The 21,277-nt window shown below is 51.7% G+C and overlaps 2 protein-coding genes across 7 annotated transcripts in view; one reads left to right on the top strand and one right to left on the bottom strand.

Annotated features, from left to right (window-relative positions):
- Window positions 1–12,480, bottom strand: part of CSTF2 (cleavage stimulation factor subunit 2) — a 19,603-nt gene extending 7,123 nt beyond the window's left edge. The window contains exons 1-12 of one of the 3 annotated variants that reach the window (XM_045029772.1): window positions 11,208–12,480; window positions 7,568–7,646; window positions 7,117–7,286; window positions 6,259–6,395; window positions 5,444–5,563; window positions 5,150–5,305; window positions 4,793–4,916; window positions 4,412–4,474; window positions 2,844–2,903; window positions 1,970–2,111; window positions 1,429–1,583; window positions 685–1,067 (exon numbers count right to left, since the gene is read on the bottom strand). In XM_045029772.1, coding sequence (XP_044885707.1) covers window positions 685–1,067; window positions 1,429–1,583; window positions 1,970–2,111; window positions 2,844–2,903; window positions 4,412–4,474; window positions 4,793–4,916; window positions 5,150–5,305; window positions 5,444–5,563; window positions 6,259–6,395; window positions 7,117–7,286; window positions 7,568–7,646; window positions 11,208–11,265 — 1,647 coding nt within the window. In that variant the 5' untranslated portion in view covers window positions 11,266–12,480. The remainder of the gene's footprint in view (window positions 1–684; window positions 1,068–1,428; window positions 1,584–1,969; window positions 2,112–2,843; window positions 2,904–4,411; window positions 4,475–4,792; window positions 4,917–5,149; window positions 5,306–5,443; window positions 5,564–6,258; window positions 6,396–7,116; window positions 7,287–7,567; window positions 7,647–11,207) is intronic. The other 2 variants (XM_045029771.1, XM_045029774.1) reach the window with 2 other exon arrangements.
- TRMT12 (tRNA methyltransferase 12 homolog) lies at window positions 11,380–21,277 on the top strand. Of its 4 annotated transcripts, none has more exons than XM_045029783.1 (8): window positions 11,380–11,492; window positions 13,876–13,960; window positions 14,706–14,874; window positions 16,040–16,238; window positions 16,319–16,469; window positions 16,598–16,707; window positions 17,187–17,344; window positions 18,911–21,277. In XM_045029783.1, exons 2-8 carry the CDS (start codon window positions 13,887–13,889, stop codon window positions 19,376–19,378), a joined length of 1,329 nt encoding a protein of 442 aa, XP_044885718.1. In that variant the 5' UTR covers window positions 11,380–11,492; window positions 13,876–13,886; the 3' UTR covers window positions 19,379–21,277. The 4 variants fall into 4 exon arrangements, with proteins under 4 accessions (XP_044885718.1, XP_044885719.1, XP_044885720.1 ...); XM_045029784.1 differs by having other exon boundaries at window positions 11,467–11,606; XM_045029785.1 differs by lacking the exon at window positions 11,380–11,492 and adding an exon at window positions 13,016–13,449.

The following is a 21,277-nucleotide window of genomic DNA, read 5'->3' as shown; positions in this document are numbered from 1 at the left end:
TGTGCCTCAATTCTCTTCATGGAATGGGACTGCATTCCTCTACCTCACAGCAGGGATATGAGGAGAAATCTGTCAACAAGTGTGAGGCACTCGCTATTGCCTGAGGAGTGCAGGCGGGCTGGCCTGATCCCCAGAGGTGCTGCTCCCCACAGAAATGCCCTGGCTCAGTACCTGGCTCCCTCAAGCTAGCAGAGCTGGAAGCATGGCAGGGGCAGAGCAAGAAGGGCAAAAGGGAAAACATGCATCCTCCCAGTGGACCATGGTTAGGCCTGGCAGAGGAGAGGGCAAGTCACAGGAAGAGGCCAAGGGGCAAAGGTGGCCTGGGGGTCCCTACGCTTTTTCTAAACCTCACTTATATGTATTGCGAGTTCCACACATGAGGGGTCAGGAGAACGATGCAGGTTGGCACATGTGTTATAGCTCGGACAAGAGCCAGCAGCCCCAGGTCCCTGCAGCCCACATGGTAATACCCTGGTGCTAGCTAGCAGGGGATGCCCTGACCTAGGATTCTTTGGGAGGAGGAATGCTATCAATTCCCTGGGGTTTGCTGGTAGGCCTGGTTAGCCGGTTAGCATTACAAGTGGGATGCAGGCTGTTAAAGAATTGACATCACCTAGAAACCTGCCACTAAGTGCTTGCTGTTATCTATCAGATTAAGACTAAAACAGAAGATGCTCTGTGTACCTGTCTAGGTCCCTGAGGGCCACTTGCTCCCAAGTTAAGTGGCCCAGGTCCTTGAATTCCACCAGGCATTGGGCCTCTTGGGTTGGGGCCAGGACCCCTGGGCTCCATCCCTCTGGGCTCCATTCCTCTGGCATCCATGCCTCTGGGCTCCATCCCTCTGGGTTCCATCCCTCTTGGCTCCATCCCTCTGGGCTCCATGCCCCTGGGCTCCATCCCTCTCGGTTCCATGCCCCTGGGCTCCATGCCTCTTGGTTCCATGCCCCTGGGCTCCATCCCTCTCGGTTCCATGCCCCTGGGCTCCATGCCTCTTGGTTCCATGCCCCTGGGCTCCATGCCCCTGGGCTCCATCCCTCTGGGCTCCATGCCCCTGGGATCTCTTCCACCTGCAGAGAAAAAACATACCATAAGCAAACCACTGGAAGGGAATTCTGTGTGGGAGAACGTTGGGGACACAGACACACTTTTGAAAATTAAGCCTCTTTTGGTTTAATGACTGGCAGAAAACCAAGACGGGTCAGGGACGGTGTGTGAATGGCACCTGCTTTTGGAAAATGACAAATTTGAACTTCTCCTCCTCTTGCTCTGTGTAACTACACCTCCTCCTCCCCACAATGCCTCCCTCCAACCCTGTGTAACTTTCTCTGCATCTCACTTCACTGCTGAAACGTCCCACCTTCCCATTTTCCTCACATCCCTGGGTCCTCTCTTGGTCTTTTCATGTTTCATTTACGGCCACTCTCTCACCTCGAGCATCCATCAAAGGCCCTCTAGGTTCTCCCATCAGTGGCCTGGGTTCTCCCATTGGTCCTCCCCTCATTTCATGTGGGGGTGGGCCACGATTGTCATGGCCGGGCATATGGTGCATGGGTGGACCCTGGTGGGGTGGCCCAAGGTAACCTCTGTAGAGAGAGAGAAGGAAAACAGAGCAGAAGGAGAAAGGTGAGTGTGAGAATCGGACACAAGCTTGGCACCGAGCAGGTACAGTATTTTGACCAAAGCACAAAGCCGGCTGCACAGAAAGTGGGGGAGTTTGGCATATAGGGATGGATGCTAATGTTTCCACCTTGCCTAGTCAGTCTGAGTGGCCACAAACACCATCCTCCCTTCCTGCTGCACAGCTATGTGTACCTGGATCTCCAGCAAACATCACTCTGAGCAGCCAGCATGGGACCCAGCAGTTCACCCGGCAGGCAGTGCCACTTAACCAACACTCTGACCACAAGAAGCAGGGATTCAGAGCCTCAAAGGCTCAGATTGGTACTGATTCAGCCTCTGGCCCACTCACCTGGGCTCCACTTCTCCAGTGACTGAAAGCAGGGTCCCTCCACGTGGGTCATTTGGGGCATCTCCCAGAAGGCCCCGGGGTGGTGGGCCGCTAGCAGGTAATGGTCCACGCTGCATAGGGGCCCTTGGGTCCGGCATGGGCACTGCCAGGGAGGCAAGCAAGGGAAATTACTGAGGTCAAGCACTGGCAAGAACAATCACACCAAAGTCCTCCTGTGAGACAGCACCACTCCTGTTGCCCCTGGCAGTGAGATGCAACCGAATCCCATCCCCAGTGCTCCCTGTAGCTTACAGACACACACTGGCTTTGGACAGAGGCAACACTGCTGTCCATGATGTGGCTGGAAGTGATGCACAGCAAACAGGAAGGAAATCTTCCCACAGACAACACTGCAGCTCACAGAAGCGGGTGCCCTCGGTGCTAAGTTCAGACCTTCCTGTCCCCCACAGCGACTGCCATGGCTTGTTGACAAAAGTCGAGAACCAAGATCACAATAACTACCAACAAGTCTGGTCACACCCAGTGTGAGTCACAAGGTCAGCTGTGAGCCTAGACAGTCCAGATCAAATTCAGTCACTCCACATCCATGAGGTCCAAAAGCCGAGCATGAGACTGGATGGCCTCCTCTCTCCCGTCTGTTTCCGCATGTACTGGGTTAATCTCCTACCCCTCTATGCAGAACCCTAGGCTAGTCTCTTCTCCTAGATTGGGGGCAGCTCTGCCTTTGACGAGTGCTCACTTCCACACTGGGCAGACTACACAGAGCGGTCCCACAGCCCCAAGTGAAGAGAACCCTAGTGCTGAACTCCAGGCTTTTTCCATGCATTCCACACTAAGCCCCGTGAAAAAGGGAGCTGGCAGCTGTCATGGATACCTTGAACTCGCTCAATAGATGCAGGCCTGGCAGGTCCCACGGGCGAGAGCTGCAGGTTTCCTGGGTGAGCAGCAGGAAAAGAGGGAAAAGAGCAGACACATAAATAGCGCACGTGCACACACACACACGCACACACAGACTCACGGACAGGTCTGCCTACACCACAGACCCACTAGTGCTGCACAGACTCTTTTCCCTCCGCGGAGTGAGCTCATAGATTCATAGACCTATGGTCAGAAGGGACCATTATGGTCATCTAGTCTGACCTCCTGCACAATGCAGGCAACAGAATCTCACCCACCCACTCCTGTAACAAACCCCTAACCTATAAGGCAGGCTCCCACAAATCAGACTGCATATTTTAAAGAGATGCTGCCAATCTTGCAGGTCTGGCTTTGTCAGATCTTCCCAATAATGCCACTGGACGGAGACCATTGAATGCCAGTCCTGTGAGGAGGATGGTTTCTTCTACATGGCTTGAAAAGCCCACTCACCTAGGCACTATTTTCTCTGGTCACTATGGCAGAGGGGACAGGGACCTAAACCATCAATTTCTGTTGCATTTTTACTTTCTTTAAAATATATTACATGTGTAGCCCTTACAGTTTCAGAATAACATTCTGTAAGTGGGAGGCAGCATGAGGTGGTCAGGCTGTGCCTGAGTGCGCAGGAGACAGCTCCACTGCCTCTGCTCAGAGCTTCCCCAAGCAGACACAGAAATTAACAAAAGTCTGGGTCAGTTTCATCACTGCTATTCAAAGCCCTGCAAACAGCAGGGAAGCTGCTAAGAATTATTTCATGTGGTTGCTTCTTGGCAATGCTCTGGCAGCAGTGGGGAGGCACTGGGGCTGTTCATGGGGGTGAAGGACCCAAAGGTGAAATCACAACAAGCCTCTCTCAGATTCCGCTGCTTTTAAGGTATGTAAAAATATGGGACCCCAAAAGGAATTTACCATGTTCTGCTAGAAGGCTGAGGGAGGATATTCACTCCCCCCATGTCCCACAATATGAAAGAACAGGGATCCCTTTGTTGTGATAAACTGGACAATGAAATGTCCCCACTTTAACTGTCTAATTGCATTAAATCTCATTCCAAGACACTGGTGTACAGCCTTCCACATAGGGAGGGAGGACTAAGCAAAACATCTCCATAGAAACACACTCTGCTTTGATCATCACTCCACACACATCACTATTCTGTGCAAAAGAAAAGCTACTGCTCCCTCTCCTGGACAAGCAAAAGAAAGCACAGGAGACTCAACAGTAGCAAATAGCAGGCAACAGGTTGGCTCGCCCACACCTGGACATGCAAAGTACCAGAAAGTGAGTTACTGGAGAAGGCATCGCTCTCCCTGCTCACTATACACACACTCAGACAGAAGGACAGGTGCACACAGACTCACAGACAGGCTGGGAAAACTTTTACACATTCAGTTAGCTCGGGGGGGATTCTGCTCTGTCAACAACTCTGCTGGCACGTGGCCTTGAACGTCTCAACGTCCTGGCCTGGAAGTAGGGATCCCTATGACACATTGCATCAAACATGGATTAACTGACATCTGGTTTACCTTGTCCACGTTCCAAGGGCACTGGTCCACCTCCTGGCATCCCGACCTGAGGCTGCATTCCACCTCGGAGGGAAGAGCAGAGAACTCACAACCCCTCTCTCTGGTTCTCTCTCCCCACAGCCCTCACTATTCTGCTCCTATAAAGATGCCCCACCCTGCCACTGACAGACATTTTTCCACCTGGCCTAACAGGCCGTAGAGACAGAGTGACCCCCCCAGTTGGATGACCCAAGAGTTACTCCCTAGGCTTCAAATCTTCCACATGTGCAACTGTCTCTCTTAAAAGTCTGCAATGCCCCCGCACTCATGGGGCATGTTGTCCCTGCAGAAGCTTTGGGCAACTTTTACAGTTTGCAGTTCAGACATGCTCACGAAGCTCACCTCCAGGAGCCAAGGGGCCAGGGCCTGGGCCGGCTACGGAGGCTGGCATCTGTCCTGGACCTGGCACTCCACCTTGCATAGGAGGCTGCATCAGAGGAGGAGCTCCATTTACATGCATGCCACCCTGTAGAGGGAAGAAATCACATTGAGAGCCCCTTCTTACCAACAGACATGAGCATCGCCCACTGCGCCAGGGTTGCAGGTGGAGAACTCCTCCTTACCAACACACACACACACACAACGCTCCCCCACACACCAGGGTTTCACACTGAGAAGCCTTCTCAACAACACACACATGGAGACTTCACACCCTTAACCTCCATCTCAATAATGTGGGTAGAACAAACAGATTCTTACTATGGGCTGTGGCTGGGATGATGGGGGATTCTGCTGGTTCATCTGTGCATTAGGACCTGGACCAGGCCCGGGTCCAGGCCCAGGCCCGGGCCCTGGAACTGGCTGTGGGTTGCCTGGAATCAGAGGTGGAACACTGGTCTGACGATGCAGAATTTTCTAAGGGCAGAAGATGGAGGAGAAAGAAGTTGTGCATGCACCAACTAGACATGGCCATTCCTGGAATCCACCCACAGCCCCATCTCTCCAGACAAGTGTCCCCGTCAATCCCAGACTGAGGGGCAGGATCATACATACCAGAGCGATCTCTGGATCGACGATCCTCATCACCACTTGGGCCTGGAGCAGGGCATATGCCAGCTGAGGGTTCTGGAGCAGCATGTTCCGTGCCTCCTGAGGGCTGTTCTGCACACACAACTAAAGAGCAACACACAGATCAGAGCTCTCAATGGGCCTCGCTGCTGCTGCTGTGCAGGATTAAGCCCTTCACTGATAACTGTTGCTGCAACCCATGGGGGCAGCGATGTTCCTGGAAATGCAGGAATGGCACTATCTCAAAGGGCAGGAGCGTTTTGCTTCATTTGTCTGGTACGTTACACGGTGCTTGCATGGTTAACAAAACAACCAATATTGTACCTGAGAGACTCATGCTGTGGACTGTCTGAAACACAAGGACAGTTAATAATGAAATCACACAGCTCAGGCTGCCCATAAAAATGTGCCTGATCCGCATCCTATTGTCCATGATCATCTCCTCTTCTCCAATGTCCACAGTATTAGCCAAACCAAAGGGTGCTAACAGGGAAGTAGGACACTAGACAGCCCAGCTCTCCACAACAGCAAGTCCAGCTGTTAGACCAGCTCACATCCTCATCCGACTTGCTTATATTCCTCATGGCAGCACTCCAGATACTGACTGACCCTCTGGACCATTCTACCCTGCATCAGCAGTGGCACATATGAAGCATTAACAGGAATGACAATGTCACAGAGTTGTGAGTGAGGAACTGTTGCTGCCTGGTTTTTCGTGTGATGGGGGTGGGATTATTCTGCACTGTAAGACCCCGGTTGCAAGTTCGTGACTTGGTTCCAGCTACTTCGCTCCCACTCACCTTCATCTGCTTCATCAGCTCAAACATCTGCTCAGGTGGCAGGCTGGCAACTGCCCTGCTGATAGACTCGGGGGCATCTTCAGGATTTATAGGGTCTCCATATGGTGACTCTATGATAGGGGCACCTGTACCCAAGCCTGGCAGGGATAGAGAGGAGAAGACAAAGAGGAAAGGTTAAACACACAAGTGTCCTGGAAACCCTAAGCTGCTGGTCTCAGTGTCATTTCACATCACAGGAATCACCAGCACAATTGCTGGTGCTTTCTCGCACTGACCCCTTCAGCTGAAAGGCCAATAACTCAAGGATGATGTACTCACAGCTGCATCTTCACAAGCAGAAGGGAGGGAAATGTACTTTTGAAACACAGATTCAGGAGCACCATTCTGCTGTTGGAGAGTATATGGGTCACTGACTAAAAGTCTGGGCTCCGAACATGCCTGGAATTCCTACTAAGTCAATTAGAAGTTGAGGGCTGCGCCATGGTTCACTAGAAAGATTGTTTCACACAGATCTGCAATACAGTTTCCTACATGAGTTAGGACCCTGGATGTCACAATAATGTAGCTATTCTTCATACACCTCTTTGTCAAATGTGGAGCTTCACTAATCACAAAAAGTAGGTATGGGTAGGGTTTGTCTGGTCCCGGAAATTATAATCCTCCCAAAAACTTCTACTTGCTATCTTATCTGCAGCACATCAGCTATCGGAGAGCTTTTCATTGTCAACCTCATCCTGATTTGGGTGGGGGTCTAGATTTTGTGCCTTGGCTAGTAGATTTTTGTTACAGATTTGTAAGGCTGGTTTAGGCCAAACATTATGTTAGCATTAACCCCCTCAACCCAAAGTTCAGACTCACTCTTCAGTTCCTCCTTATTCTTCTCGCTGGCTGCATTGTCCACACGCAACGCCCTCCCGCTGAACTCACGCCCATTCAGGTTCCGCATGGCACTGAGCGCTGTCTCCTGGTCTTGGTACTCACAAAAGCCATATCCCTTTGGTTTGCCTGTCTCTCTGTCATACACCAACCTGGATGGCAGAGCCGAAAGAATCATAGGCATTAGATGCAGTACGGCACACAGGGAGAGTATTACACAATACCACAGCATTTTCCAGCCTGGTAACACCATCTCCATACCCTCTGTTCAGTCCCCAACAGGATGAAGGACTACCTCATTCAAAGCTTGTGTCTGCCAAGTATGCCTGAGACCCATCTGCTTGTGGCTGGAATGCTGATGAGTGCAGAATTGGCTACAGCTGAGATCACCTGTCTGTTTATGGGAGATGTCAAAAAGAGAAACAGTTCTCACCTGAAACTGACGACAGGTCCGACCTCTGAGAAAATGTCCTTTAGCTGCTCCTCTGTGGCTTCATATGGGATATTCCCCACTATGGCAGAGGGGAGCAACATATCAGTACAGACATCGAGTATCAGGAAAACACACAGGCATGAACATCTCTCCATGAGAAGACATGAAAGAACAGAAATGAACCCAGTGATGGCAAAGCCCAGGGATGGCTGTGTGAACACACACACACAGACAGGTTTCTGGCAATCTGCTGCAGGACTGCAGACTTTTGTGTATCTACACCATTGCTCCTGATGCACATGTTGGTGCAGTGTCCCATTGCTAGTACAGAATTCAGGCTGGGGCACATTTTAGGACTCGGGTAATGTGCCTCAACCGAGGTACAGGTCAGAAGGGAATTGCAGGAAAGTGGGTAGTTGTTTCTTAAAATAATGGTTCCCTATTATGGGCTGGATACCACTACTTATGTTTCAGGATTTTGTAGACTATTCCACCAGGCTCTTCCCTTCCCCCAAGCTTAATGAGCCGTCTATGGTCTCCAGAATGCCAAAGCTGCCTGCTTTCCTTTCAGTTGTGCTGCCCAACCCACTATGGAGCGTAGAGTGCTCACGAGAGTAGGATTAGGAGCAGCCCAAGAGCTCCATGAGAGTTCAGAGTGTACATAATCCAATGGGAGATAGCAGGCATTGGCTAGTACTACTGAAGTCCAAACAGGAAGAGTTGCCTGAAAAGGTTAGGAATCACCATCAGAGAAGATCTGACCTTATTTGTCAGATGAGCGGGTCATACACCGGGCCAGTGAATCACAAAACAGTGGAGCAATACTGCTGCAAGTTCCTTCTTTCTCCCCATTTTTACTACCATGCTGGTATCAATCAGTGCAGGACACAGGTATGTACAATACAGGGACTACAGTGAGCCTGGGACATCTTCCTAACCCAGGGGTTGGCAACCTTTCAGAAGTGCTGTGCCGAGTCTTCATTTATTCTCTCTAATTTAAGGTTTTGCATGCCAGCAATACATTTTAATGTTTTTAGAAGGTCTCTTTCTAGAAGTCTATAATATATAACTAAGCTATTGTTGTATGTAAAGTTAATAAAGTTTCAAAATGTTTAAGAAGCTTCATTTAAAATTAAATTAAAATGCAGAGGCCCCCAGACAGGTGTCTAGGACCCGGGCAGTGTGAGTGCCACTGAAAATGAGCTCACGTGCCGCCTTTGGCACCTGTGCCATAGGTTGCCTACCCCTGTCCTAACCCTTTATTAGAGGGATGGCAGGTCTCATTTCATGCTTTTTCTGCCATTCTTTTCCTATCTGTTTTAGTGAAAATATTGGTGGAATATTTAGTTTAATCAGGTTTGGTGGTTCCTTAACTCCATTTCCACTTGCCTGAGGAGTATGAAGGGCCCATGCTGAGGAAGGTAAAGGGGACAGTGCTATGATTTTCCACAGCACATCAAAGTGTCTCTGCATTCAGGGTCCAATCCAAAATCTACTGATGTCTATGGACTTTAGCCCAGGCCCTTAATCAGTGCAGAATAGTCAAAAACTGTGTGTATACTTTTTAACTCCACTCATCACATCAACAATCAAAGAACGTGAACACAGAAAAGCTCTGAGGAGGATGACATGGCAGAGGCTTGAAGACAGCCTGCATCCCCCGTGAGTAGGAAAATTGGATTTCGGACAGAGGAGCAGATCACTGGTCCATCAGTTCCACTGTCACTGGCCAGTACTTGATGCTTCGGAGGAATGCAGTTCCTAAACCCTGTTACACACCAGGCTGATTGCACACTTCTGCACATCACTTGGAGGGAGGGAAGGGGAAATCCTACAGACAGTTATCCTGTGACCTGAAGTATGTGTGGTGATTACTTCATCTCAGCCTGTATAACAACAAATATCTCTTACAATTATCCAGCCCCTTTTAAAACCCCTCTGCAATGTGACTCCATGACACTCCAGAGCAGCAAATCCCAGAGGTTGACTATGTGCAGCAGAAAGACATTTTCTTAGTTTTTTCCTAGGGTACCTGCTATGACTCTGAGTGACCCATTCTTTTATAATGGGAAAGACAAAGGAGGTACTGCAATTTTCACTAACCCCTTCTAGTCACGTCTAATTCTTCCTTGTCCTGATTAAATAATCATAGCTTTAAAAAGACTTTCCATATGCATAAGCCACTTATACAATACCAATTAATCAACATCTTTGGTCCATACAAACTGGATACACTACACCAAATAAAAACACACCACAATTTGATATAATACCCATTCTGTACCAACCCCACAACAGAGGGATGCTTATGATGCATCTCTGTGCAGGTGACATGCATAAGAACAGAGCTGTCTAGAAAATGGAAATTCCATCCCACAAAAAACTTAAGAGTTTCCAACTTTTTTTCATTCCAATTCAGAACAAAAAGTCAAAATCTTGAAGTTTTTCACAAGAACTGAAATTCCCCCAAAATGGTTTGGGAAACAATGAAACATTCCCACTGCCAAGCTCCCTGCCTAGCAAATGGGCTGGCTTCCCAGCTTCCTTGGATCACTGGCTGCCTGATGTGTCTAACTGGCAGGCTGCTAGGTTGCCTGGCTCTCAGGGAATCCCAAAAACTCCCTGCTAGGCAGACAACTTAGGAACTGAGTAAGGCGGCTAGCATTTTTTCTTGGAAAATTTTTACCAGCTGTACACAAGAGGTAGTACAGCAGAAAAGAACTTTCATATTGAAAGCAAAAAATGTTAATATCTATATGTAGTACACCCCATAGACACTTTAGCGTCTGTATGCACTTGCAACACTTTAATCACCAATTGCTCAGGGTAAGTAAAGCATCTCTAGCTTTCTAACTCAGCTTTACAGTAAGGAACAGGTAAGTTTTAGTGCCTGAGCTGGTAGACTTTCATGCCTGTTTTGCAAGGCTGCACTGTGTGCTTAATTTCCCTTTTACTACCTGCCTTAGGTTTTCATGTGATACCCAAGGCAATGGTCTCTTCTGTGCTGCTCCCCCTTACTGCAATAGGCCCCAAGGAAGGCTTTGGGGCAGGAGATCACATTGCTGTGGGTATTATCTCTCTCCAGCCAGTATCTGGTGAGTGACGGATAGCACAAACATAGGTTTGAGAAGTGTTTTATTGAGAACCCATTCTGCTCAGAAAACACGTATTATTTATTTCTGGGGGTCCATTTCTGACACCAGCATTACAACATCACAATGATCACTGCAACAAGCTGCTGTGATGTCAAAGAGAAAGAGAGTGTGGGCCTCTGTGGAAGGTTGTGGGGCGGGGGCGGAGAAGGGGATCTCTACACCCAGTAGCGTAGGGGGCTACTCTGTGGGCCTCTGTCGAGGGAAAGCGCTGGGGGGAGTCTCTGTTCCAGAGCAGTGGGTCTAACCGGGGGTGGGAGGCTCCGGGGGGGATTCCGTGCTCTGGGGAGTGGAGAACCGGGATGGGGGCGGGTCTCGGGCGCAGAGGAGGCGGGAGGGGGCTGCGGGAAGCAGATTCAGGGGCAGGGGGGTCCCAGGAGCCGGTAGGGGGTCCCGGGCGCTGCCCCCCCCGTGACATAGCTGGGTGAGGGAGTATTGGGGTCTCTGTCCCGGGGGCGGGGGGGTCTCGCTCCCCGGCTCCTGCTCACCGAACACGGAGCGCAGCGAACGATCCACCGCGGGGTCCCGCACCGCCAGCCCCGCCATCCTTCACCTACGGCCGGTGCAGCGCTTCCAGTCCCAGTGCTCCGGCTGGAAACACGCACGGCCACCTCCGTTCCGCTCGAGCCCCGCCAAGGCTCCGGGGCGCTTCCGGGGCGGGAGCAGAGTCTAGCGGCGTTGGTAGGAGCGAGCTCTGCCGCCGTAACCAGGCAACCGGCCCACGGGAAAGATGGCGGCGGCAGGCGCCGAAGGGCATTAACGACTCGGTTCCGGTGAGAAACACTAACCCCGCGCGTCTAGTTCCGCGCATGTCTGTGCCTCGGAGTCTCCCTCGCGGGGCAGCGAGCCGCGTCCAGCCCAGAGCCAGGGGCCGGGCCAGCCAAGCAGTGAGGGGGGGGGCGTGTGGCCGTGGGAGCCAGGGGCACATGAGAGGCAGGGGGCGCGTGGCCGTGGGGTAAGGGGGGTGGGAGCCAGGGGCACATGGGAGGCAGAGGGCGTGTGGCCTTGGGGTCGGAGGCAGGGGGCACCTGGGAGGCATGGGGTGTGTGGCCATAGAGCAAGGGGGTGGGAGCCAGGGAGCACATGGGAAGCAGGGGGCGTGTAGCAGTGGGAGGCAGGGGCTAGTGGCAGTGGGCAGGGTAGGAGATTGTGCTGGAGCAGATGCATACGATGTTGTGCGGTAGTTGGAGCAGAGGGTGATGAATTCACTGTGATTTTTAAGTAAATGGTGTGGCTGCTCCTGCTGGCACTGCCACTCTCAGTACCCTCTAGGGAGGCAGGAAATGTGCCTCTAAGGTTGCCACCTCTCCTGGGATTCTGCAGATTGTCCCACTTGTAATAGGGTGGCTAGCATAGGCGTGCGCACGGGGTGTGCAGGGTGTGCCCAGGCACACCCTAATGCAGGGGTAGGCAAATGGCCCCCCTCTCCCGGCGTGGCAAGCTGTGGGGTCTGCGCTCCCGGGCCGGAGCGCCCGGCCGAGCACTGCAAGCCGCCGGCTCCTCTCCCGCCTTCCACGCACGCAGTGCTCTGGGGGCTCGGGCTCTGCGGGGAGGCAGACATGCTCCCCCATCCCTGGAGCCATGCCGCCACACGCGCAGCGCTCTGGGGGCCGGAGCTGTGCGCTCCCACTGGGCAGTGTTTGGCTCTGTGGGGAGGCTAGGAGCCTCATCTCATGTTAAGGGGTCTGGGGCCAAGGGGGTTGGATAAGGGGTGGGGGCAGTCAAGGGACAGGGAGCAGGGTGGGTTGGATAGGGGGTGGTATCCTGATGGGGGGGTGGCTCGGGGCAGAGGTCTCTGGAGGGGGCAGTCAGGGAGCAGGGGGGGTGGATGGGGCATGGGAGTCCCGGGGTCTGTAAGTGGGGGGGTGGATAGGGGTCAGGGCAGTCAGGGGACATAGAGCAAGGAGGGTCCTGGGGGGGGGCAGTTAGGGTGGGGGGTCTCTGGAGGGGATAGTCAGGGGACAAGGAGCTGGGGGGGTTGGATGAGTTAGGAGTTCGAGGGGGGCTGTCAGGAGGCAGGGGTGTGGGGAGGGGTTGGGGGAGGCAGGGAGCAGGGGGGTTGTATGGGTCAGGAGTTCTGGGGGTCCTGTCAGGGGTTGGGGAGCGGTTGGATAGGCGTGGGAGTCCCGGGGGTCTGTCTGGGGGCGGGGGTGTGGATAAGGGTCGGGGCAGTCAGGGGACAGGTAGGGGGTAAGGTCCTAGGGGGGCAGTCAGGGGACAAGGAGCAGGGGAGGTTGGGGGTTCTGAGAGGGGAAGTCAGGGGGCGGGAAGTAGGGAGGAGTGGGTGGGGCTAGAGCAGGGCTCCCTGGGTGCACACCCTAATGAAATGGGCTGTGCACGCCTATGGTGGCTAGTCACTGGTCCGCGAAGCACTTCCAGGGCCATGAAGCATCCTCACGTTGCCCTTCAAGCACACTCACAGAGGTGGCAGCCTCACTGGCCACACATCCATCAAAGTGCAGCCCAATTACCACATGAGCTGTGAAATCTAGAACAAGGGGTGCTGTAGTGCTAGCAGGGAGCATTTCTCTCTGCCACCTCCCCTTTTCCAAAGGGAGACTTCTGGGCATTTCTGGCATAGGTCATGTTAATAAAGCTGCACTCACAGCACTGATTGGGTTGCTGGTGTATAGTGTTCTCCTGTGCCGCAGCTTTGAGGTGCACACCTAGAGCATGCAGTGCTATGAGAGCTCTGATAATGGGGATATGGAGACTTCTGCCTCCATAAAGGTAAAAATCCAGGCCAGGTCAATAGTAATCAAAAGTTACCGTGATCTGATTGCTGTTTGGTGGCCTGTGTGAAATGACAGGTTTCAGAGTAGCAGCCGTGTTAGTCTGTATCTGCAAAAAGAACAGGAGTACTTGTGGTACCTTAGAGACTAACAAATTTAGTGTGAAATGACTTTGTTGCTCTTGATCTATCTCCTAGTATATAAGTGTCCACATCACAATTGGTTCTGTTGTTGGCATCCTTAGCAGAGAGGTCAGGGCTACGGGTTGCAGCAGTTTGCATCTTCAGTGACTCTTTTGGGGAGAAGTTTTTGGGTGCTGAGAGACATTCAGGCTGCAGCTCCCTGGAATTAGCAAACATGTGTTGAGTAGGTTCGCTTACTGCCAAGCCAGACAACTGGGTGGTGATGTTTTCTTCTCTTCTAGGTTCTGGCAAGATGGATGCAAAGGATTTGAATTCTGGTCCTATCTCTGTACTTATTACTGAGTCACAGTTTGCCCAGCGGTTCAGGTGCAGTATGGAGATGCAGATGGAGGGAGAAAGCTGAAAGACATTGTTGTAGCTGTATTGAGCTGATCACATTGTCATTAACATGTCAAAATAGAGTGGATCTGGGCTCACTTGAGTGGGAGCAGAACTCGTAATTCCAGACTAGTACATTACAAGCAGATTATTACTACTAGTATCAACACACAGCCCCAGCTTCAGAGCATTAGGGGCTGCAGTGGAATTCTCACTTTCATAAGTGATGGACCATTTGGTGGATCTCAGCCCAGTACTTAATGGGCATTGATCCACTTCCCAAAATTAGCACATACTGTAAATTGGAATGATTGCCAGTACCCATTCATAGGAAGGCCAGGGTGATGAGAGATCAGAAATGAGATACAGAGCATGCACAGCCAGCACTTGCCTGTACTATGCTTGGATCAAGTCAGCACTGTCATCTCAAAGCCTTTACAAAGGTGGATGGGTATCATCCCCATTTTACAGAGGGGACACTGAGGCACCCAGGGATGCAGTGACTTGCCTGAGGTCATGTGGTGAGTCATTCACAGAGTTGGGAATAGATTCAGCTCTCCTGACACTAGACCAGTGCAGTTTGTTACTCCAGGAGATGATGATCTCATCAGACCAGGACTGAACAATGTGTATAGAGCATTGCTTTTCTCAGGCTTACATGAGAAGGTTGCAGAAAGCCTAGAGTGTATAATGACAGATGAATAAATACCTGAATACATCATTGGACTTGCAGGGAGTATTTGGAGAGAGAGAGGGTTCTGGATGTCTGCCATGGTGTGCAAAAGCTGCCGGATGGCACAGTGGCATTGCCTGTGCTGGGAGAGAAACTCACTGAGCAGCACTTGCAGGAGCTGCGGGAGAGCCTGCCCCCTGGGAAGACATGCACACTGACGTGGGTTCAGGTCAGCAAAGCACTGGCTTCCTCAGTAGAATCGGGGTAGGATTTACCATACCAGGCTCTTGTGCCCCATATCCTGTCTCTGCAAATTGCTGTGTCCCCATGGGTCATTGGCATGCCTACCCCTCCCATAATGCACCTTAGCCATTTGTACAATACATCACTTGAAGACAGTGAAATTCTTTTCTGACCCCTTCTGCCATCAGCTTAAGGGGAATATGACTAAAATTCCCTGAGACTATCTTAGCCTTGCCTGGCACTGACAGGGAGCTCCTGGAAGCTAGGTAGAAGAGAAAGCAAGTTTCACTTTATAGTCTGATTCAGTTCCTATGTATTTTATTTAGGGTCCAGTCCTGCCAGCTGCTGAGCGTGCTCCATTCCTGTGAAAGATAGTGAGAGATGAGGCTGTTCAGCAGCTTGCAGGAAGCACCTGGGACCTCAGGATCAGGTTCTTTTTTCCTGTGAGGTTTGGAACATGTGCTGGGATTGTCTGAGTTCAACAATGACAGGGCTGCCTGAGGTCAGGCAGTTCTACTCCTTCCTAGCAGGGTTTGATTGAATTCCTAAGTCTCAATTGAGGGGCTCCTTGGCAGGGACCTTGTGGGTCACTGATGGAGCAGAGACTTTCACTCTAGTGCCGTGGGAGCAGTAATATTCCATTTTAGCTGCTCTTCCGTTCCTGTCTGCACAGGGCTTACTAGGTGCTTACCCCACAGCCGGCCGGGAAAACGCCCAGCACCAAAAGGAATAAATTCCTGCCACATTAAACAAGCAGACAAACCTCCCTGCTTTAAAAGGAGGAACTTGTGCCTTCCTTGCAGGGTCCCCAGGCCCATCACAGTCTCCAGGAGCTGCCAGTGCGATGGGTAACTCGTTGCCTTTATTTAGAGAGCAGTGACTGCTCCAGCCTGAGGGACATTATCTGGATATGGTGGATGTGGCCCATAGGTCCTGAAGCCCCTTCAGTCTGTTGTGGGTTAGTGTAGTCAGTATGATTGAAGAATCACACCCAGCGAGCTGGACTTTCCAGTCCCTGGGGGAGGTAAAGGGAAATGACCCAGTACAGCAGCTGTGGGAGGGAGATTCCCCCCCAGACATATCCCGTCACAGCGCAGGGAGGGAGAGAGCCTATCTCAGCATGAGTGTTTTTCTTTGTGTTTCTTTTCCAGAACCCCATTCCCTCGAAGGCAGCACGAGTCCAGTCCCCCGCCCGGAAGCTGTGCAGGGAGCTGCAGCATTTAGTGTCAGCCTCTGGGGGCAGGTGGTCAGATGAGCTGGAGGACGATCTTCCTCGTTCCTGGCAGCGGCACGGAGACCTCATCCTGCTGAGCGAGAACAGCTTCAGGGCTGCGTTGTGGAAGGAGCTGGGTAAGAGGGACCTCTCACTCTGTCTTCCAAGATGCACTGAACCAAACTTCTCTAACCACCTGCTTGGGGCTCTCTTCCAGGACCAGAGCTCTGGGAAACAGTTGCTTCTGCTCTGGGCGCCCGACGCATAGCCAAACGAGGGCGAATATCACCGGATGGAGTACGATCCCCGACAGTGACCCTGTTGTTGGGGCAGGATGGCTGGGTGGAGCATGTGGACAATGGAATCAGGTAGAAGGGGGAGATGGGGCACAGGTGGAAGAAGCAGGAAGGGGCTGTCAAGCCAAGATCCCCCAGGGAAGGGGTTACTGGTCAGACCCATGTTGGCGGCTCTCACTGGGCCTATGGTGTTTTCCCAGATATACGTTCGATGTGACCAGGTGCATGTTCTCGCCTGGAAACATCACAGAGAAGCTGCGGGTGGCGTCGCTGCCATGTGCTGGGGAAGTGCTAGTGGATCTCTATGCAGGTAACTGTCCTTAGGGCCATGGGAAAGGGCTGGCTTCCTCCTCTGAATTTTGGGAATAATGCTACGCTCTGTCCATTCTGAGGAGTTTGCTGGGGCTCTGAGAGCAGAGCCTATGGGCCGTGGATTATTGCTCCCCATCCTCCTGTCTGGAACCACCCTCAGCCCCAGATAACATACACTGCCCTGTTGATCACAAGAATTCAGTTCATCCCATTGTTCGTTATTTGCTCAGCACTATCCATCCAGTAGCATCCTCTACCTCATGCTTGCTGAAGTATCTGTCCAGTAGCCAATGCTGTGAGCTTAACAGCAGCTTCAGCCCCTGGAACCTTCTCCTTCTCCCCCTAAGCTCTGCCCACGGCCTCAATCCAGTACATCTCTGCTGCTGAGAATGGGGCCTTAACCCTGAGCACTTTGTTCCCACACTGTGGGTGCCTCTGGACTGTGCTGTCAGTGACATCTGTCTCCTGTGCCCTCAGGGATTGGCTATTTCACGATACCGTACCTGATTCACGCCGGTGCTGCCTTTGTCCATGCCTGTGAGTGGAACCCCCATGCTGTAGAGGCCCTGAGAAAGAACCTGGAGCTGAACGGCGTGCAGGATCGGTGTCAGATCCACCAAGGTGATAACAGGCAGGTGAGCAGAAAGCTGCCCTTCCACAGCTGAGGGGCCGCAATGGGAGGTGAATTCCAAGGGTACAGCCCACGCTGCTGAGACCCCCTAATGGGGGGTGATGTGCCTCTGAATTTTAACCCTGGCTCTAGATGTCACAGGAATTTCTTTCCTAGGAAACTGCTCTTCTCCCCACATCCCTCTCCTCTTTCTGATATGGCAAAGCATCTTCCCCAGGGTACAAGGGATGGGAGCAAAGGTCCAAAGAGTCTGTTGGGGAGGCAGACTGTTATGTTTGCAAGCTGTAGGAGACAGGGACCTGGTGCACTGAGGTCTGGTCAGACGGACTTGGTAGTTCTAGAGCGCAGAGATGAGAAGGACCTAATAGGTCCCATCTCCTGGAGGGCTTGGGGTGTGTGTTCCAGGGCGGTATCCAGTGCCCCAAGCAATGGAGCTGCACACCCTTCCCATAGGAAACTGTACGTCTGACTCCTATCTGGCTAGCCAGCAGGCCCAGCTCATCCTATTGCTTTCAGAGACATCCCCATGTGCCATCCTAAATAACTCTCACATGTTAAACACTTGCCCCTGGTTATCAGACCCTGCTACATCCTTATTAGTTGTTCTGGCCAAGCTGTTTATATCTGACTGAGTGAAGTCAGGCCCGACACTCAACTTCATTATTATTATTTGTGTTACCTTAGTGCCTAGCAGCCCTAGCCAGGTACCAGGTCCCCCACGTGGTAACTGCTGCACAAACACAGATGGTCCCTGAAACAGAGCCTTCAATTCATCTTGACGGCCTTTCTCTGTCTGACTGTAACACAATAACTTTTGAATGCTGCAGCCAAGCAGTTCAAATTTCAGGGAATGTTCTCGGCCTCAATGTAATTGTCTATAGATCAAAGAGCCATCTGATGGCAGCCAGTATCCTCAGATCACCTCTGTGCAGCCTCCCAGTACAGTTTAAAATGTGTCTGTCAGAATGACACAACAAAATGAGAATGGTGGGGAGAAGGAGGGCACCAAGTTCCTAGCATGGGGAGAATGGGAGACCCGGGAATGGGGGAGAAGGAGGGCCTGGGGGGCACACTGAGCCCCCTGACTTGGGGGAGGAGGTGGGGATGGGTTGAAGGGAGTCCCTGAAATAGAGGGGATTAGGAAGGTGGCACACAGGGAGCTTGTCAAGAGAAATGGAGGGATGCAAGGAGCATGTGCTATGAGCTTGGCCTACAGAAGCAATGATGTGTGCAATCTGCTAGTTAATTCTCAGGTAGGATGTGGGGGGCTCTGAGGAGGTACAAGAGCAGTGGTGGGGCTTCATGGTTCAGGCGAAAATTTTATATATTACTCCCAACTCAGAGCAAGAGTGTGCGAGCAGTGCCCACTTACATCCACCCCCTTCCTATGGTAGATGGCAAGAGACAGAGCTGTGGCAACCTTTATATACTGTTATATTCCCCTGAGGGAAAGAGAACCTCTCCATGCCTTGCTTGGTGTATTTTCCCCTCCCTGACATGGGGCCCTCTGTGGCGTATGTCCTTTCACCATCCCATCCACCTCTTCCTCACCTCCCCCTGTCGTTTCCAGCTGGAGCTGCGGGACGTGGCCAACAGGGTGAATCTGGGGCTGCTCCCCAGCTCAGAGGAGGGCTGGCCTATCGCCTGCCAGCTTTTGCGGAAGGGCACAGGGGGCATTCTCCACATCCACCAGAACGTGGAGTCCTTCCCAGCAAAGGCTCATTTGCATAGTGGCCACTTGGAGGAGCAGCAGCTGCAGCAATGTCCAGAACAAGCTGTGTCCAAGAGGCAGGAGGACAAAACGGGACAAAGGAGCCGCAGGAGCCCAAAGGATGCTGACATCATAGATTCCGGGAGGGAGACCAGGGCCGAGTGGCAGAGGTGGGCAGAGACCACGGGAATGCGGATCAGGGTTTTGCTTCAGCAGCTACATGGGAAGCCTTGGAGGACAAACATTCTGCACATTGAGCCAGTGAAATCGTACGCACCCCATGTGTATCACATAGTCCTGGATCTGGAGTGCCGCCCCCTCTCTTAGTACACCCTTGGGATCCCCAGGAATGTCGCCTTCTCTGCTAGCAAACGCGCAGGGGGAGCTCAGGGCCCAAGCCTGAGAAGTGCACAAAGCCTACACAGAGTTGAGTGCTCCCAGCTGGCACCCTGTGAACTGGTTCAGTCTGACACTGGTCTTGCCTTCTGCTCTCCTGGGGCGCCTCTTCTCTCCAGACTGGCATGCAACAGCTTGACCTGACCATCATGGTGCTCCCTGCAGCTGCTCTCTGCGATCTTCACTCTATTTCCATTTCCTGTAACCAGGTAAAACATTTGTTGTTAGTTTTATCTGCATGGATCGTTTTTCCCAGCGGGATGGCAGAGTTCTTCAGCACTCAGCTCCAAACTCTGTTTTCACCACTAGTGCCAGCAAGAGACTTGGGCATGTGAACTTAGCAGAATGTCTGAGTTCAGATTCACCAGTTGAGCCAGAGAGCATCTCAGTCCTGACAAAGGCTGCCACTGGTGCCAGACTGTGGGCAAATTGTGTCTCTGTGACCACTAGGACCTAGGCTGAGACTCGCCAGACTTACTGCCCTTGTGATCTAATCAGAAAACGCTGAGCGCTTTGCTCATGGTATTCATTTGTTGTGGGCATGTGAAGAGCTCCAGGACGTAGTGCAGTCCCTGTGAGCTGACCGTGCTCCCTCTGCTGCTGTCCTGGTCTATTCCTAATTACCGCACTGATTTTGCAGAGAACCCCTGTACAGGCAGATCCCCACTGATGTAAGTGGGGCTCAGTGTGGAGCCAGTTGCAGGATTGGGCCCTATGTACTTTATCACAACAGATACGAACTTTCATGTTTCTTAGCATTTAAGGAGGCTTGTTCATCCTCTTGTTCCAAGCCTGGATCTGAAGTTACTATGATGTTTGCCCACAAGTTTCAGGAAGCCCGGGCAAGCGGTTTCTCTGCTGCTACTTGGGATTTTTGGCCTGTCTGTTTAAAATAGTGAGAAATGAATGAATGTAGTGCTACTGAAAGGTACCAAACTGAGATCCCCGGAGACCAAAGCCTCTCCCCACAGAATGGATGCAGAGTCAGTGCAAGATTTCCCCACCCAGCAATTCTGCCTCACTCCTGCCCTGGATGGAACATAGGAACTGCCAAACTGGATCACGCCAGTGGTGCATCTCCAACAGTGGCCAGTACAAGCTGCTTTGGAGGACGGTGCAAGAAACCCTGCAGAAAGCAGTTATAAAATATCCTGCCCACAATAATAATTTCTTCCTAATCTCTGTTTTTTAGAGGCTGGTTTGTGCCCTGAAGCAGGAGGGCTTAAATCCCTTCCAAACCTCTGCATTATTTGTAACCCTCACCATTCTAACTTGTGATGCCAGTCCTTGCTGAGGTCAGTGAGATATTGTGGCAGTGAGTTCCACAGGTGAATTGTGTACTGTGTGGAAAAAGTATTTCCTTTTATCAATTTTTAATTCACCACCTTTTGCTTTCATTTTGTGCCCCCTTGTTCTTCTACACCAAGAGAGGGTGGAGAAAAGCTCCTGACCTGCCTTCTCGATACCATTCATTGGCACCTCCTCTCTAGTGATTAATGCTAAGAGGATAGCTGCCCATTTAATCCTGGGCCTTGATTTAGAAACTGCCAAATAAGAAGCCATTTGGGATGTTGGGCTTTTCAAAGGGGCCACCTGTTCACTAGGAACTGAACTGGAACCACCACATTGATTTCACATAACCTACTGCTCAGCAGCCATGCAATGGCAATGACTTCCAGTTGCTACTGAGCTAGGCTGCAGTCAGGTCTATGACAAGAGGTGAAAGGCTCTGGATTAGGGCTGTCGATTAATCACAGTTAACTCACACGATCAACTCAAAAAAATTAATCGCAATTAATCGCAGGTTTAATCGCACTGTTAAACAATAGA

This window comes from Mauremys mutica, chromosome 9, assembly GCF_020497125.1.
Source record: "Mauremys mutica isolate MM-2020 ecotype Southern chromosome 9, ASM2049712v1, whole genome shotgun sequence".
In the NCBI taxonomy this organism is placed as follows: domain Eukaryota; kingdom Metazoa; phylum Chordata; order Testudines; family Geoemydidae; genus Mauremys; species Mauremys mutica.
This window is presented reverse-complemented; position numbering and strand designations above follow the sequence as displayed.

What these genes read in the sequence shown, in the direction of transcription:
- TRMT12 (XM_045029782.1), top strand. Translation starts at nt 13,857, where the DNA reads ATGTTTTCTTCTCTTCTAGGTTCTGGCAAGATGGATGCAAAGGATTTG. An exon ending in GCTAGTGGATCTCTATGCAG is followed by an intron (nt 16,708 to 17,186) that starts GTAACTGTCCTT and finishes CTGTGCCCTCAG; the next exon opens with GGATTGGCTATTTCACGATA. An exon ending in ACCAAGGTGATAACAGGCAG is followed by an intron (nt 17,345 to 18,910) that starts GTGAGCAGAAAG and finishes TGTCGTTTCCAG; the next exon opens with CTGGAGCTGCGGGACGTGGC.